Source organism: Staurois parvus, unplaced genomic scaffold (assembly GCF_062004578.1).
Source record: "Staurois parvus isolate SC_StPar_1 unplaced genomic scaffold, SC_StPar_1.0 ptg000232l, whole genome shotgun sequence".
Lineage (NCBI taxonomy): Eukaryota > Metazoa > Chordata > Amphibia > Anura > Ranidae > Staurois > Staurois parvus.
The window spans coordinates 9,265,572-9,281,452 of record NW_028318028.1 but is presented as its reverse complement, the minus strand read 5'-3'; the positions used below and the strand labels follow the sequence as shown (position 1 = coordinate 9,281,452).

General features: G+C 41.5%; 1 protein-coding gene across 1 annotated transcript in view; it reads left to right on the top strand.

The window, feature by feature from the left end:
* The window catches only part of LOC149460356 (pre-mRNA-splicing factor ATP-dependent RNA helicase DHX16-like), an 81,605-nt gene that overhangs the window by 58,833 nt on the left and 6,891 nt on the right, over positions 1-15,881 (top strand). The window contains exons 15-21 of the mRNA XM_089679866.1: positions 2,164-2,326; positions 2,655-2,773; positions 6,095-6,162; positions 8,400-8,562; positions 9,711-9,872; positions 10,420-10,593; positions 11,410-11,575. Of these exons, the coding sequence (XP_089535992.1) occupies positions 2,164-2,326; positions 2,655-2,773; positions 6,095-6,162; positions 8,400-8,562; positions 9,711-9,872; positions 10,420-10,593; positions 11,410-11,538 (978 nt within the window). The 3' untranslated portion in view covers positions 11,539-11,575. The remainder of the gene's footprint in view (positions 1-2,163; positions 2,327-2,654; positions 2,774-6,094; positions 6,163-8,399; positions 8,563-9,710; positions 9,873-10,419; positions 10,594-11,409; positions 11,576-15,881) is intronic.

Sequence of the window (15,881 nt, the reverse complement as noted above, 5' to 3'; positions counted from 1 at the left end):
GGGGCTTCTTGCAGATAGCTTGGCTTCACATAGGTGTCTTCTAATTGTAATAGTACTCACAGGTAACTTTAGACCTTCTTTGATCTTCCTGGAGCTGATTGCTGGCTCAGTCCTTGCCATTTTGGCTATTCTTCTATCCATTCGAATGGTAGTTTTTCGCTTTCTTCCACGTCTTTCAGGTTTTGGTTGCCATTTTAAAGCATTTGCGATCATTTTAGCTGAGCAGCCTATCATTTTGTGCACTTCTTTATATGTTTTCCCCTCTCCAATAAACTTTTTAATCAAGGTACGCTGTTCTTCTGATCAATGTCTGGAACGACCCATTTTCCTCAGAATTTCAGAGAGAAATGCACTGTAACCAGCATGTACAACATTTGCTGCCTTCCTTCCTTAAATAAGGGCAATAATTGCCACCTGTTTTTCAAAGAATGAATGACCTCACTAATAGAACTCCACACTGCTATTATTTTGAACATGCCCCTTTCAATTAGTGATTCAATTACACAGAATCAGCAGCATGCATGTCATCACTGTTGGGTCTGTTGGATTTCTATTACTCTACTACACCTGCTAGTAACTTATTTGCCATGTACAAATATCATTTCTATCAAAAACAGTGATTGATCAGGTTAGTGATGTCTGACTGCTATTATTTTGAATAGAACTGTATATATTTTTTTAACAACTTTTTTGCTTTCTCAAGGGATGAACAACATCTCTTGTGAAAGCATGAGCCATGAGAGGTCCTCTTTATGAAGAGATCTGAGGTCTATTAGACACAGATCGGTCTGATTGGCTACTCCGTGGTCGCTAATGGCCAGGTAAACAAAGAACGGGAAATGGAAGTGACTTGTCGCTTCTGGTTTCCAGGGTCACAGAGAGGGAGGAACAATGTTAGTTCCTCTTTCTCTATGTAGTGCCGGCATCGCCACCAGTCACACCACTCCCGGACTCAGAGATCAGATGGCAGAGCCCAGGAAAGGTGATGGTGGAGGGAAGGGGGACACAACCTTCCACCGCTCGCAGAAGTGCTTGATTGGCTGTTCAGCCACTCAAATCACTTCTGCTTTATAGGTAAATGCCGGTGTAAAATTTTGATATGGGGATGATGTCTGCAGGTGCAGGCATAATCCCGTTCTAACCACTTCCACCCAAAGACATCATATGATGTTTTACGAGCAGGACGTGGTTAAGAGAAACTTTACCCTCCCATTGCAAATTTCTGTCTCTCTTTCCCTAATGAACGTTAGTGCTTATACTTACAAGCCCAACATATTCAGCGTTGTCCTCTTCTTTGGCACCTCTCTCCTACAGGTCCTGATCCACACCACCATCTTTTTTTGGGGAGCCAGTTGTCTCTTCCTGATTTTTTGCAGCTGGTTCTCCAGTGATGCAGCGTCAGATCTTGCACATGCTCAGACAAAGATCTAGCATAGCGTCTGTTTACATATTATTCTATGAATGAAGGATAGTATTGGCTGCTGAGATACTGATGTCCATTATTCCAGATGGCATTAGTTTCCTCCTTTCATAGAACAACATGTAAATGGACACTTTCTGTCTTTGCACGTATAAGGCCTAGTGCCACCTCTGTTTACTTCCCTGCATTCTACAAATGGGGTAAGTAATGCCTCCTGGGATAACTGAGGAGGCAACAGAGGATAATGAAATGTCATTCTTGTTTAGGCAAGAACAAAGGAGGGGAGGGCAGAGGCAGATCAAAATAAATACATAACTAACTAAAAAATGGACTATGGGCAAAATTACTAGAATTAACAGTTTTTGGTTTTCTGAGTCGCCTTGTAACATAGTTTGGATTACCTGTTAATCATACCTGTAGATTGTCCCTTATTTTGTTGCTTCTTCTAATAGGGTGACAATGCTATTTATTCAGTAGGAAACTGTACGTTGTCATCCCAAGAACAGAGTAGTTGTAGATTGACATATATTTTAAAATGAATTTTAACCAAGAGACTAACAAATGAATGCGTAACTCCAGCAGTTACAGCAGCAAGTGATTTTCAGGATGTTACAGCAGCAATTTTTTTGTATTTGAAAAAAAAATGCCTGCATCATATATTAAATTAGGCTTTTGCCCATAGATTTAATATAATTTTTGTTCTCCTTCAATCTAATCATGAATGGATGGTGTTTCTTTCCCAGGCTTCTGCCAATCAGAGAGCAGGAAGAGCTGGCCGTGTGGCTGCAGGAAAGTGTTTCCGGCTGTATACAGCCTGGGCTTACAAGAATGAGATGGAAGATTCAACAGTGCCGGAAATCCAGAGGACTAACCTGGGAAATGTGGTGTTGCTGCTGAAGAGCTTAGGTGAGCTGAGCATAGGAGTGGCAAAGTCACACTGTTGTGTAGGAGAGTTAGAACAGTGAAAAGTGGTGGTGAATGTTTGAGCAATAATTAGAAACATGAAGTAACATAGAAAAAAATCTAATCTTTCTTACCAGTGTCACTGGCCTACCATTTCCCACCATTTTCAATTTGTACAATGAGATTGTAGCATACCTGGCCTGCTTTAAGGGATTGGACAGATTGTAACATGTGCCCCATCAGAATTATACCTCTGGTCACTTAACGTTTGTGTGTAGCCTTTCCTTTGTGTTTGCTCCTGCAGCTGACTAGTATTCTGTATCACCTCCAGGTATCAATGATCTCATCCACTTTGACTTCATGGATCCTCCTCCTCACGAGACTCTGGTTTTGGCTCTGGAGCAGCTGTATGCCTTGGGGGCCCTAAACCATCTGGGCGAGCTCACTAAGGTTAGAATGGAAACAATGGCTTATGGGTTTTATGTATAGGAAAAAAAATATTAAAACATTACATTTTGTGTTGCCCATAGAGACTACTGAGATGCTAACTAACATTAATAACTAAATGCCAGACAGACACAAAAAAAACCCCAAACATTTTAGTCCAGTTATGTAATCATTAAAAATTCTGGTTGGGAGAGGGACTTGGGAGCATCTATAGACCCAGCTGAATGGAGTAAAGCATGGTTGATTATATCCTGTTGCTCTTTCAATACGGCGACTATGGAGGCTACTTATAAAGTTTTGATATTGGGTGCCTGCTCGCATTGCATGCGCCAATCCCAACGTTTTGGACAGATGCTTCTGTGGCTGTGGAATGTGTGGGGATGTACTTCACATTTGGTGGTCATGTCCTCGTCTAGTTGGGTTCTGGTCCAAAGTTTTTGGCCTACTATATTCCATTTTCCATGTTTCCATTCTGAAAGACGTGAAAGCGGCATTACTTCACTGCCCAGTTATGGGCCTGTTTGCGCACCAGCAGAAGCTTGCCACGTACGTCTTTATAGCCGCTAAACGGGTTATTGCCAAGGCTTGGAGATCACCCTCTGTCCCTTTCTGTAAGGTTAAGCCTATTCTGACCACCCTGATGCTACATGAAAAAATGATCAGTATTGTTGATACTAAATTCCTGAAGATCTGGTGTCCTTAGTGGATGTATGAGTTCCCCAGTCTATCTCCAATGGGTTTGGGGACTCCTCTAGTTTTGTGTTTTTTTCGGGCCTGCGGGAGAAAAACTCTTTTCCTTCTTCTTGCTTTCTGATTGTCAATTTCTCTTCTCTATAAGAAACAATGTCCTTGAATTGCTGCATACTGAGATTGTCTGTTGATCATTATGCCTGAGGGTGCATTCACACCTGTGAATGCACCCTGCCTGCAATTGAGTAGGCAGCCCCATTGAAAGCAATTGCCACCTCACAGCTAATTGCAGCCACCCACATGTAATCTCTGAGCAGTCAAAGTTGAGTTAATGAGTAGACCATGCTGTTAGTCAAACACTAGCAGCGGTTCATTCCACTGAATCCATTAACAGCACCTGATCTGTGAACAAGCACCACAGACATTTTTTTTTTGTTTTTCTAATTTTAAATACAGTCCAGTATCATGTACAGGTAAGACAGAGTCACTCTGTATCTCTGTACATTACAGTTAAAATGGGACTATGTATTCACTTCACAGAATAAACTTTTCAAACTTTGCACTAAAATTATCCACTCAGAGCTTGGTCTCAAGTGGATAACTAAGAGTTGCATCACACCACTAGTCGCACACTTTAACGCCACATCAACTTAGAGCCCTTATAAGGTACTCTGGCACTTCATTTTGCCACGAGGATTAGTTTCAGAACCATCTACACCTGTGTTGCCACATACTCCTACCAGGCATGCTTACACTATCTCCCACTCCCTACTCTGTGAGCACCCCACAGGGAATACTTTGTAGCTATGGCAGAGACCAGGCAAAAGGAAGCCAATTCAAAATTGCTGGTGGAAAAAGAGTTTGCAAAGAAATGGGCTATTCCTGTGGTTGCTGTCTGTGTTCTAAACAAACATCTCACTGTACCTATTGAAGATGTTTCTTCTTTCAGAGTTTCTGCAGATAGAAAGTTTGATATGCTTCTAAAACCTCTTTAACTTGGCAGGCAACTCTGCAACTAGCTCTTTCTGCAGTTTCTATATGCCAAACTGCAGCTAACTGAACTAGAACAATGAACAACCATCTTGACCCTGTATTCCCGGATTAAGATTAATCTGTTTATAGAGAATTTATAGCAATTGCCTTCTGCGCTGCATTTTTGTGTGGATGCCTTGTCCAGTGATTCTTCAGTCCATATACCAGGAGTGGACAACTGGCAGGCAGACTGTTTGGGCCTCCACCACTTAGACCAAGTGGAATGTTCTATTCATCCAGGTGTGTTCAATTTGATGTGCAAAAGATGGGGCATTGTGTATGTAGACATCCTAGCCTAGATTCCACAACAATCTACCTTTGTTACCAGAACCAGGGGTCCTCTGGTCCTAGGCTCGGATGCCCAAATAATCCCCAGGTCTCAGTTCAGGCTAATGTATCCTCCAGTGCAAACTCTGCCTCGCCTGCTCCTCAAATTAGAGCAAGAGAGGAAAGAGTGTATCTAATTGCACCAGGTTGGCCCAGAAAAACATGGTACACAGACATATTCTAAATTCTATATTAAGGGATTGTTTTTTGGCTATCGCTAAATGGTTTACTGCCAGAGAAAACAGGATTGGGGACAATGGACAGTCTTGTCTGGTTCCTGTTTGAAGTATGAAAAGACTGGATAGTGCATTATTCATCTTCCTCTTTCTTCAGGTGAGGTAAACAGTATCTGTATCCATTTAATAAAGTTAAGGCCAATTCCAAAAGCTGCTAGAACTTCCCATAAATATAGCCATTTTACACTCCCTGGCCCTTTCCCAACATAATAGCTCTTGTATCACAAGGTCCTCTATTCTATCCTGCTTCACAGTGTCTGGCCTTAATAGCATGGCTGTTGAAACACAGGTCTTAACCCTTTCCCTGCCAGGTCTGCTATGGCATACTGACCTACAACACTGCCTCTAGCTGGCCAGGTCTGTATGCCGTATGGTCCTGCATTCCTTCTCTGCTATAAGCTCTTGGTTACTTCAGTGACCATGAACGTATAGCAGAATTGTTCAGCAGATGCTGCGGAACAAACTGATCGCTCTGATCAGTGGTTGATAAGCCTGAAAACCTGAAATGCAATACTACAAAATGGTGTGTAGAATGCATCCAGAAGTCAAATTTGTTTTCTCTTGTCTTACTGCTTTTCATAGAATTTGGATAAAAGTCAAATGTCAAGCACCCCTGCAATAGGTGCTTTTATTTTTGGTGAGACGATCAGTTTTTACCAGAAATCTGATTACTTGTCTCGTAGAGTTGTTGGCATTTGCTTCATTTGCATTCTTACACTCATGTAAGAGACCTGTTAGTGGTGCTTAGTCAGTGGGTTTTAGTTCATTTTTGCAGTGTTTAGTTATCCTGCTCATGTCAGGTGTGATTGGAAAAGAAAGAAAACCCTGACATTTTACAAATGTGTTCTACAGTGAGCACTGAACCTTGATTGGTCAGGGGGTTCTGGGACTTCTCTACAGTGTTGACCAAGGCCTGTGCATATGCACTTGGGCTATATCATTTTGTGGAGATTCTTTTTCCATTTTGACACTCTTTCAATGTGAACTCTGTCATTTCATGAATTTTTGCTCATATTCTGCCTTCTTTTTATCCTTGCAGCTGGGAAGGAGAATGGCTGAGCTCCCAGTGGATCCCATGTTATCCAAGATGATTCTGGCTTCTGAGAAGTGAGTCATTTGTACTGTTTTCTTTTTGCTAGTTTCTGCGACACTTGGTTTTCTTTACATCCAAATACTAAAAACAGATGCATCCTACCTTGGCTTGTATTGGCATTCTTTCTCCTGTGCTGGCTTTGTTTTATTGAAATTATTATTATTATAATACAGTATTTATATAGCGCCAAAGGGTATGCTCAGCGCTGTACAGTAGCAAGGAGGACAGAACATGAGACAAGACAGTAACAATACAATACACGAGGGGTTTGAGAGCCCTGCTCTTTCGAGCTTACAATCTAGGAGGGAGGGGACGGTGATACAGGAGGAGATGGCTGTGGGGGATGGAGGAGGACATTTACTTTGTACCTTAACCACTTCTGTTAACAGGGTGACAGCACTGCCTTACTAGAGTCTCCATGAAGGAGCAGCGTTGTCAACCACATGTTTCTACAGTGGACTACAAAATTATGTGCCAGTATAGCCAACTTCCACTGTAATCTGTGTATGCCTGTATGTATTTGTATCCTATTATTCACAAGCAGGCACCTAGAGCAGGAGATATAGAGACTTGGTAGGCAATCTGCATATAAAAATCGTTGAAAGGTAATGATCTGCATTTTCAGAGCAAAAAAATTCTGTACAGTGCAGTCTGACATGGAAATGAATGAATGCAGTTTTGAGGGCTTACCACTTCAGCTCTGGAAGGTTTTACCCCCTTCATGGCCAAGCCATTTTTTGCTATATGGCAATGCGCTACTTTAAGTTACAATTACGTGGTCATGCAATGATGTACCCAGATGAAATTTATATCATTTTTTTTTACACAAATAGAGTTTTCTTTTGGTGGTATTTGATCACCACTGGGTTTTTTATGATTTATTATATAAACGAAAAAAGACTGAAAATTTTGAAAAAAAACCCCAGTATTTTTTACTTTCTGTGATAAAACATATCCAATAATAAAAATTTAAAAAAATCTAATTTCTTCATAAATTTAAGCCAAAATGTATTCTTCTACATATTTTTGGTTAAAAAAATCCCTATAAGGGTATATTAGTTGGTTTTCATGAAAGTTAGAATGTCTACAAACTATTGTGTAAATATACACTGTAATTTTTATTCATTTTATACTAGTGATCAGCAACTTATAGCAAGTGACACTAAATGACTTTGTGGGAACTAACTGCCACTGACATCTCCAGTGACAATAATACAGTGATCAGTGCTAATATTATACACTGACACTGTACTAATGACACTGGCTGGGAAGGGGTTAAAATCTAGGGGCAATCAAAGTGTGAAAGCAGTAGTAAATCGCAGCACTAAAAAAAAATTGGGCCCTGGCCAGTTTGTCATATTGTGCTAGTATGCACCGCATTCAGGCATCAGGAGCAAGGCCCCTACCATCGGTCCACCATATCCACTACACATCTGGACCAGTCCTAGAGGCTGGTCAGCAGCTCTAAGGAAAGGGACTTGTCCCCGAAACGCTTCAGCCATTTGACCGCATTTGGAACACCTTGCTTGCCGTTGTGGCCATATTCATAATGCAAATGCTTTTTAGATACATGCTTCATCTGTGAATATGTTTTTTTTTGTCTTTTATACCTTTGAATAAACCTTGGATAATGCACTAGGTGTGCGCGCCACCTGTTTATTTTTTATCTAGTGGCTGATCTCCCTGTCTGAGGAGGGCTGCACCCCTGAAGCATCTCCTTTGGTTGTCGCTGTCCTGGTCCCCTTGGCTTTTCTTTGGCTGTGCATTTCCTGAGGTGCTGGAGAGTACATACGTTAAAAAAAAAAAACTGGCACATCCCCGCTAACAGGAGAGAGCTCTGTGTTGTTTACATTCACAGAGCTCTCTCCTGTCATCCGCTTTGCCGATCAGTTAATTGGCTTGTGCTGTAACTAATCACAGCACAACTGCGGCGGCACGAGTGCCCTCCAGCCAGAAAAGCCAGATCACCTATTGGATATAGATATGAGATACACATCGAACTGGGTGTATCTCAAGCATACGCAAAGTGGTTTGCAGAATAGCAGAAGTAATTGCAGGCAATTGTGGAGTGGTGTTAACATATTTTTATCTGACATGCACTTTATAAACAACATTTTATCACAACCAGGATGCATATGTAGTTGTTTATCTTAGTTGCACTCCCCATTTTTGTGTTAGCTATGTCCTCTTGCTACCATTTTGCTTCTGGACTACGATTGATTACATATATTTTTTTTTCTTCATTATCAAGGTATGGCTGTTCAGAGCAGATTCTCACCATTGCTGCTATGTTGTCTGTGAACAACGCAATTTTCTATAGACCAAAAGATAAGGTAGTCCATGCAGATACAGCTCGTGCCAACTTCACTGTTCCAGGTGGAGACCACTTGGTGCTTCTCAATGTGTATACCCAGGTAGGTGTGCCAAAATGTACGTTTGATTAAAGTTAGGGAGGTAGACGTATGGCTCATAGCAACTAGTCAGATGTTGGTTTTCTTATGACATTCGTTGGAGGACACAGCAGACCTCTGTGGTAGAAGCAGTGACCCTTTGAGGACGGACACTAAGCAAAAGTAGATGTTCATGCTTTCACCTTGTGGACTATTCAGCCCTCCTCACAGAAGCAAGAGCTTCGCTTTAGCTTGGTGTTTTCAGTATTTTTATCAGCTTTACCTTAGTATTTTCGGAGGTAACAGGCTTTATAAAAGATCACGAACTCTGCTCCTTCGAACCTGGTCGTGGAGTATTTTTTTTGCCATTTAGCAGTGTTATGGTGGCCTCCAAATCCCTGTGATTCACTAGAAATATTCTCTTGTAAGCCACCTCTGCCCCCATCAGCCCCAGATCCATGGATCTAGAGATATTAGCCTGGCCTGTAACGTGCTGTATAGAAACTTAAAAAAACAGTCATAAGAGAATCATGGTGGCTGCCCATTGCTCTTGATAAGGCTTGTTGCTTGGGTTTCATTAAATAAATGAAAATAACGTGCAGCGCTACAAATTGTGAAACTTCAATAACAAAATTAATTAGATATAATTAAATGGTGAACAGTATAAGTGATAATAAAATAAAAGTCCCAAAGAAATTGCTTCTGAATAGAATATCCTTCCTCCTGTGATCACCTGGTACTCCAACCACAGAAATGTGCACAATTCCTCCACCAGATGTCTGCTCAGCTCCAGCAGTGCGACCTCACATATACTATGGTCGGTCTAACCGCACTTTTGGTCCCATAATGGACGCTAAAGATCAACTTGATGAGTAATGGATCCCAATAGCTCGCTACCAGGCAAGATACCATGATGCTAACTTCTATTACTGACAGTACAGCTTGCTTTAGTTATAAGTAGACCAGTGCAATCTAGCTCAATAGTGTTTCAAAGATCAGAAGAGGTGTTTAAAGGACATAGTTACTGCCTGGTCAGCTTCTTGGGTTTTGTCTATGAGCTGCTTGGTGACCATAGAGGCTGCTGTGGCCAGAGTTGTGAATTGGTGTTGTCTCAGTCTGTCTCCTAATTTCCTCTGTCTGTTTGCCATCCTCATTTGTCTTGTTTTGTTCAGTGGGTGGAGACTGCACACTCGCTGCAGTGGTGCTATGAAAACTTCATCCAGGCTCGCTCCCTCCGACGAGCCCGAGATGTCAGAGAGCAGCTGGAGGGACTCATGGGAAGGATAGAAATTGAGCTGACATCATGTGAAGGGGACAATGTACCTATCCGGAAGGTAAAGACAGCTAGATATTATCCTACCTGCATTGATCAGACCAAACAAATAGAACATGTATATGTAAACTTTATTTTTGATTGAAGAATTGTTACTGTTTATTGTACCACTATAACTTTTGCATTACAGCACTGTTTTTTTGGTGGGATTATGATGCCATTATGATGTCATTAGGAGTGGAGGACCATGGTTACTGTGGGTTGCGACTTGCCATTTTAATTGTATGTTATTTTCACGGTTGTCCTGCTGATGGGGACCCTGCAAGGCCCTGAACAATTGGCTGTTTTGACCTATGTGACATTACAAGGAAATTCATAAATGCATGCATGGATTGATATTGACTTTCTTCTACCAGTACTGGTTTTGCACAAGGCATTTATTGCTGTTTCTGTAAGCACCCCTGTGTTGACTAAACCAGCGTCCAGCATCAGTGGGGTTGTGCTGCTCTACATGAGATTTTCTTCTTATCTGTTATAGCAATATAATGCTCTGCAATGGCACAAATGCTTTTGTTCCTCAACTTGTGTTATCTTCTGTTTTTTGTCAGGCTATCACAGCTGGCTATTTCTACCACACAGCCAGGCTCACCCGCAGTGGGTACAAGACAGTGAAGCAGCAACAATCCGTATTCATTCATCCAAACAGCAGTCTGCATGAGGAGCAGCCACGCTGGGTTATATACCACGAACTTGTCTTTACCACCAAGGAGTACATGAGACAGGTGAGCATTGAGATTGTACTTGCGTTGAGGGAAACAGTGGGTGTTTTTTACCTTAGTGCAGGGAATGCATTAAGGTAAACACCCAGCCTTTAGAACCACTTTGATTTGCATTTTGTGGCTTTTTTCAAGTGAGGTGGAGTTTTACCTGCTAAAGGATTTGTATTTCTGTTCACAGTAAGGTACCCATCTAGGTATCTATGCAACATTACATACCCAGCTCTAAGACCCCAGTTTTCTCCCTTGCTATTTGACAATTCAGCTTGGCTACCACCTCTCCCTCCAGCTGACTGAATAATGAAGGAGCTTTAGCACATTGATAGAGCTGTCTTTCTGCTCTCTTCTGCTAGCAAGCCCCTGACATTAGATTAACTACTGCAATACAGTAGGGCCTAGTTAGCTCCCAGTGCTGCTAAGTTTGAGTCCTGCTGTGTGGGGTGTTAGAGAAAGCTAAAGTAAAAGCATGTTTAGGTGCTTTTACTGTCCAGATTTAAAATATAATTGAAAGTGAAAGTCCAACGAACAGGATACATATTTGAAATATATAAATATGGACGGTTTTCCTGCCAAAGGATTTGACATTTTGTTCAGCCCTTGTGAGATTTATACACATTTGCTACAATGCACACCTAGAAAGATACAGCCTCCTGTTTCAGCTTTGGTGCTCTTCTAGTCACATCACTGCTCATTGGACAGAAGATGTGAATTCACTATCTAGTAAACAGGGTGGAAACAGAAGGTGACATATGCTTGTCCATCAGCAAGATCTATTCTGTCCTCATACACTTAATGACAGGTTCATTATGTTTATTCCAACAGATTATAGAGATTGAAAGTCCATGGCTGCTGGAAGTAGCTCCTCATTACTACAAGTCCAAAGAGTTGGAGGATGCAGCCAGCAAGAAGATGCCAAAACAGGTTGGGAAAAGCAAAGATGAGCTGGGCTGAAGCGATAAGGCGATGGGCTGTTAAATACTGAACTCAGGTTTGTGCTGCTATGTCGCCTGAAAACAATCACTACTTAACTAAAGTGCCATATACAGCAGTTCTGCTGATCAGTTTTCTCAATGATATTTATTTGTGTCAGTTAACATGTAGACCAGGGGTCATCAACCTTTTCCACATTGAATCTCAATTTACAAGCATAAGACAACTGTAGTGCCATTGAATAGCGCATTGCAGCCATATAATTCATTTTCCTTTTTTGCACTAAATAGTTGTACTCTTTATAGCAGAATAAACTCATACATTATTAACCACTTTCGGGCCACCCGCCCGCAATGTACTGCGGATGGGCGGCAGCTACAGGACCAGTGAAATGAAAATCCCAGTAATAGGGACACGGTGATCATGTGATCGCTATGCAATGACAACAAAGCTTTTATGAATCAATCTGATTCATAAAAGCTTTGATTCTGTTCCTGGAGAGCTGTGATTGGTCCGCATCTCTCACGTGACACACAATAGGAGATTTACTAAAACTGGTTGACTCAGAATCTTGGGCACCTGTGCATGGTAGCCAATCAGCTTCTAACCTCAGCATGTTCAGTTAAGCTTCAGCAATAAAACCTGGAAGCTGATTGGTTTTTATGCAGAAGTGGACAAGATTCTGAGTCAACCAGGTTTAGTAAATAAACCCCACAGGTTCAATCACAGCACCCTGTACCATGTGACCAGCTGGAGCCAATCACAGATCACTATTATATTGAATTGTCATGAACTTAACACATTCATGACAGTACAAAGCAAGCTTTGAATTGCAGAGCAATGATATTCATTGCTCATGCAATGCAAAGTGTAAAAAAAAAGTCCCAGATCACCCCCCAGAATAATACAATGTCACTATGGTAACAATGCACTACTCTGATGAAAGTATTTAAAAAAAAAAAAAAGGATAGAAAAAAAAGAAAAATAATGTTTAATAAAAATTTAAAAACTTTTAAAAAAAATTGAGAGAAATTCTGTGGGCGAGCAGTGTCTGTGGGCAAAGCGATGTAATCTTGCGTCGCTTTCTATTTCCTGGTGTGCGTACACATGCATTCACCCCCACACTGCCCCCATGCCGTCCCGGGAGAGAGGAACGAACACAACACTGAGTAAAAGCACTATATTTTACATGCACACGTTAGATTAGCACATTTAACTCTTACATCGCCCCTATTAACCCTTTGATCACCTCATCACCCAGCCAGTGCCATTTGTCCAGTGTCAGTATATAGAATTTTTCACTGATTACTGCAGACTCGTTTTGTCATCATGGCTTCTCAGGATGAAACGGCAGACCCGGGAGTGCTCTATTTATACACCGTTTTCCTGGGCATCTTTGCCCATACTTTTGCGCTTACATTGATAAACTTAAAGAATTCCTTATTTTCAGATGTGTCCAGAAACCCCATACCTATAACAAATTATACAGGAGGAATAGAAACAGAAGTCCTCCTGCGCTGAAAGGAAGTCTACCTACTGAAAGCTGCCAGCACTTCAACTGGTACCCAAACAGTGTGTAAAATAATCATAAATAGTGCAGCGCTTAAACCAATACTAAGTGCAATTCAAAAAACTGTGCTCACATACAAATAAGTCAATATTATATAATACAAATGATATTAAATATATGAAATCAATAAATAAAATGTATCTTGAATATATAGTGCCACTTAAAATAATCTCTTAACAGTAGTGCCCACACAGTAAAACAATGATAACAGCCCCCTTCAAAGGAGGATAATTAAGCAGTGCTTAAGTGCAATAAAGTGACCACACTTCAAATACCACTCAAATAATCAAACGAAATGTCCATGAAGTAATCAATAGGTGATATAAAATTCATGCAATGAGCAAATAGTGCTTGTACTCCGTGAGCGTGTCCACACTCTTCACCTACTAAGGCTAAATTGCCTCCTCACCTCCTCCAAGTGACCCCCAGGGGCCAAACAGCTTTCAGGATCACCCTGGATCCCTATTCCTGAAGACAAGTACCTCTCCTCACAATGTGGATCTCTTAAGGGACTCCCATTGCCCCAGACCGGAAGCTTCTGAAGAATAATTGCTCACCAACCCAGAGAGCCAAAAAAGAATCCTCTAAGTGTAGTATTATTTTCACCAAGACTCTTTTTTTTATTGTCAGTAAAAGAAAAGAAAAATCCACTCGCATGTTCCCGCAGTCCTCCTTCCTCACCAATGTGTGGGTGTACTGCATGTAAAGGAACTTCCTGGGTATACCACGATGGCGGCTGAGGCCGGAAGTGCGTCACCGTGCAGTGGAAGCTGCGTAATAGCGTACCTACGCGTTACGTCACAGGCTACTCGTGACTTCCTCGGACTGTGAATAATTTGCTCTTGGTCTTTGAGGAACAGTGTCTCTTCAGATCATTTTTAGACACTTTCTAGGGCACTATTGATAGTAAGAGCAGTAATCTTTCTGAGCAGAAGAAGCCTAATGAGTAGACTGTTAAGAAACATTCTTTTTTTGCTACTCCGCTTCCTTGTCAAGTTCCTCCAAGCCAGGGTTTCCGCCTGCTCGGTCTGGCACTCAGTATCAAACCCACATCCTTGGCATGCAAGTGAGTCCCCACTTTCCAGAGCATAGGGTATGCTTGGTAAATTTAGATTTCTGATACTTGGGTACAGGAGATAGTATCCCCGGGCTAAAAGCTAGCATTTTGCTCCTTGACCCATCTTTTTTGCACCTCAGACCTTATTGTTTCATCCCACAGATTGGTATATTTCCTACCCCCCCCCCCAGGTCTTCTGCATCAAGGTGTCATTCCTGTGGAAGGTTCTTAGCCTGTGTTAGCCCGACTACTAGCTCTGCTACACTCTCATGGAACCCCATTATGGGGTGTGTATAGAACAGCCAGAGCAGGCTTTTTGTGGACAATGGGGTCTTGGCTGTTCCAAAGTTGCAGCAGTTCAGGTGGATCGTGAACCTACAGAAATCCTCACTGGAAATCGTTCACAGTTTGAGTATCCAAGTCTAGTCCTGGACAGGGCTCAGGTCAGAATGTTTCTTCCACAGAAGATGCTTCAGACATTACGTTCTCAGATCCAGGTTTTATTGCTAAAGCTTAATTAAACAAACTGAAGTTTAAAGCTGATTAGTTTCCGTGCAGAGCTGCACCAGATTCAGTCCAGTGTTGGTAAATCTTCCCCATAATGTAGTATTATATTAAAAAACTTTAAAAACACTCATTGTTCTCTCATAAAATGTACAACTGCAATCTCAAAATCACCAGTGTAATGCTCAATCTTCCTATCTACCAGCATGTGTCCACCTCATGCAATGGAATCTCACCAGATAAAACAACCTACAGTTGTGCTCAAAAGTTTCCCTTGGAGAATTGGTAATATACATATGCAAGTATGTACACTTTTTAAAGAAAACACATTTCTTTTATTTCTTATGGGACTCATTCAACTGTATCTCATACCAGAATGACACAATCATAAAACAAAACATGGCAACAAGTAAACAAATAAATGACCCCTGTTCAAAAATTTGCATACTCTTAGTTCTTACTACTGAGTATTGCCCTCTTTAGCATTTTAATGACAGCATGCAGGCTCTTGTAATAGTTGGCTATGAGGCCCCAAATTCTTGCAGGTGATACAGCTGCCTATTCGTCTTGGCAAAATGCCTCCAGGTCATGCAGAGTCTTTGGTCATCTTGCATTAACTGCATGTTTTGAGATCTCCACAGAACGGCTTGTTGATATTAATGTCAGGAGACTGATGACCACTCCAGAATCTTAACCTTTTTCTGCTGTAACCACTGGAGGTTCAGCTTGGCCTTGTGTCATTGTCATGCTGGAAAGTCCAAGAGCATCCCATGCGCAGCTTTTGTGCAGAATAATGCAAACTGTCTGCCAGTAGTTTCTGATAACATGCTGCATTCATCTTGCCATCAATTTTCACAAGATTCCCCATGCCTTTAGAGCTTACACATCTCCAAAACATTAGTGAGCCACCATCATGCTTCACAGTGGGGATGGTATTCTTTTCACTAGGCCTTGTTGACCTCTCTCCAAACATAGTGCTTATGGTTGTGAGCATAAAGCTCTATTTTGGTCTCTCCACTCCAGATTACAATGTGCCAGTGCTGTTAGGTGTGTCAAGGTTTTGTCGGGCATATTGTAAGTGGGCTTTTTTGTGGCATCGACGCAGTAAAGGCTTCTTTCTGGCAACTCAACCATGCTGCTCATTTTTGTTCAAGTATCGTCACATTGTGCTCCTTGAAACAACCACACCATCTTTTTCCAGAGCAGCCTGTATTTCTCCTGAGGTTACCTATG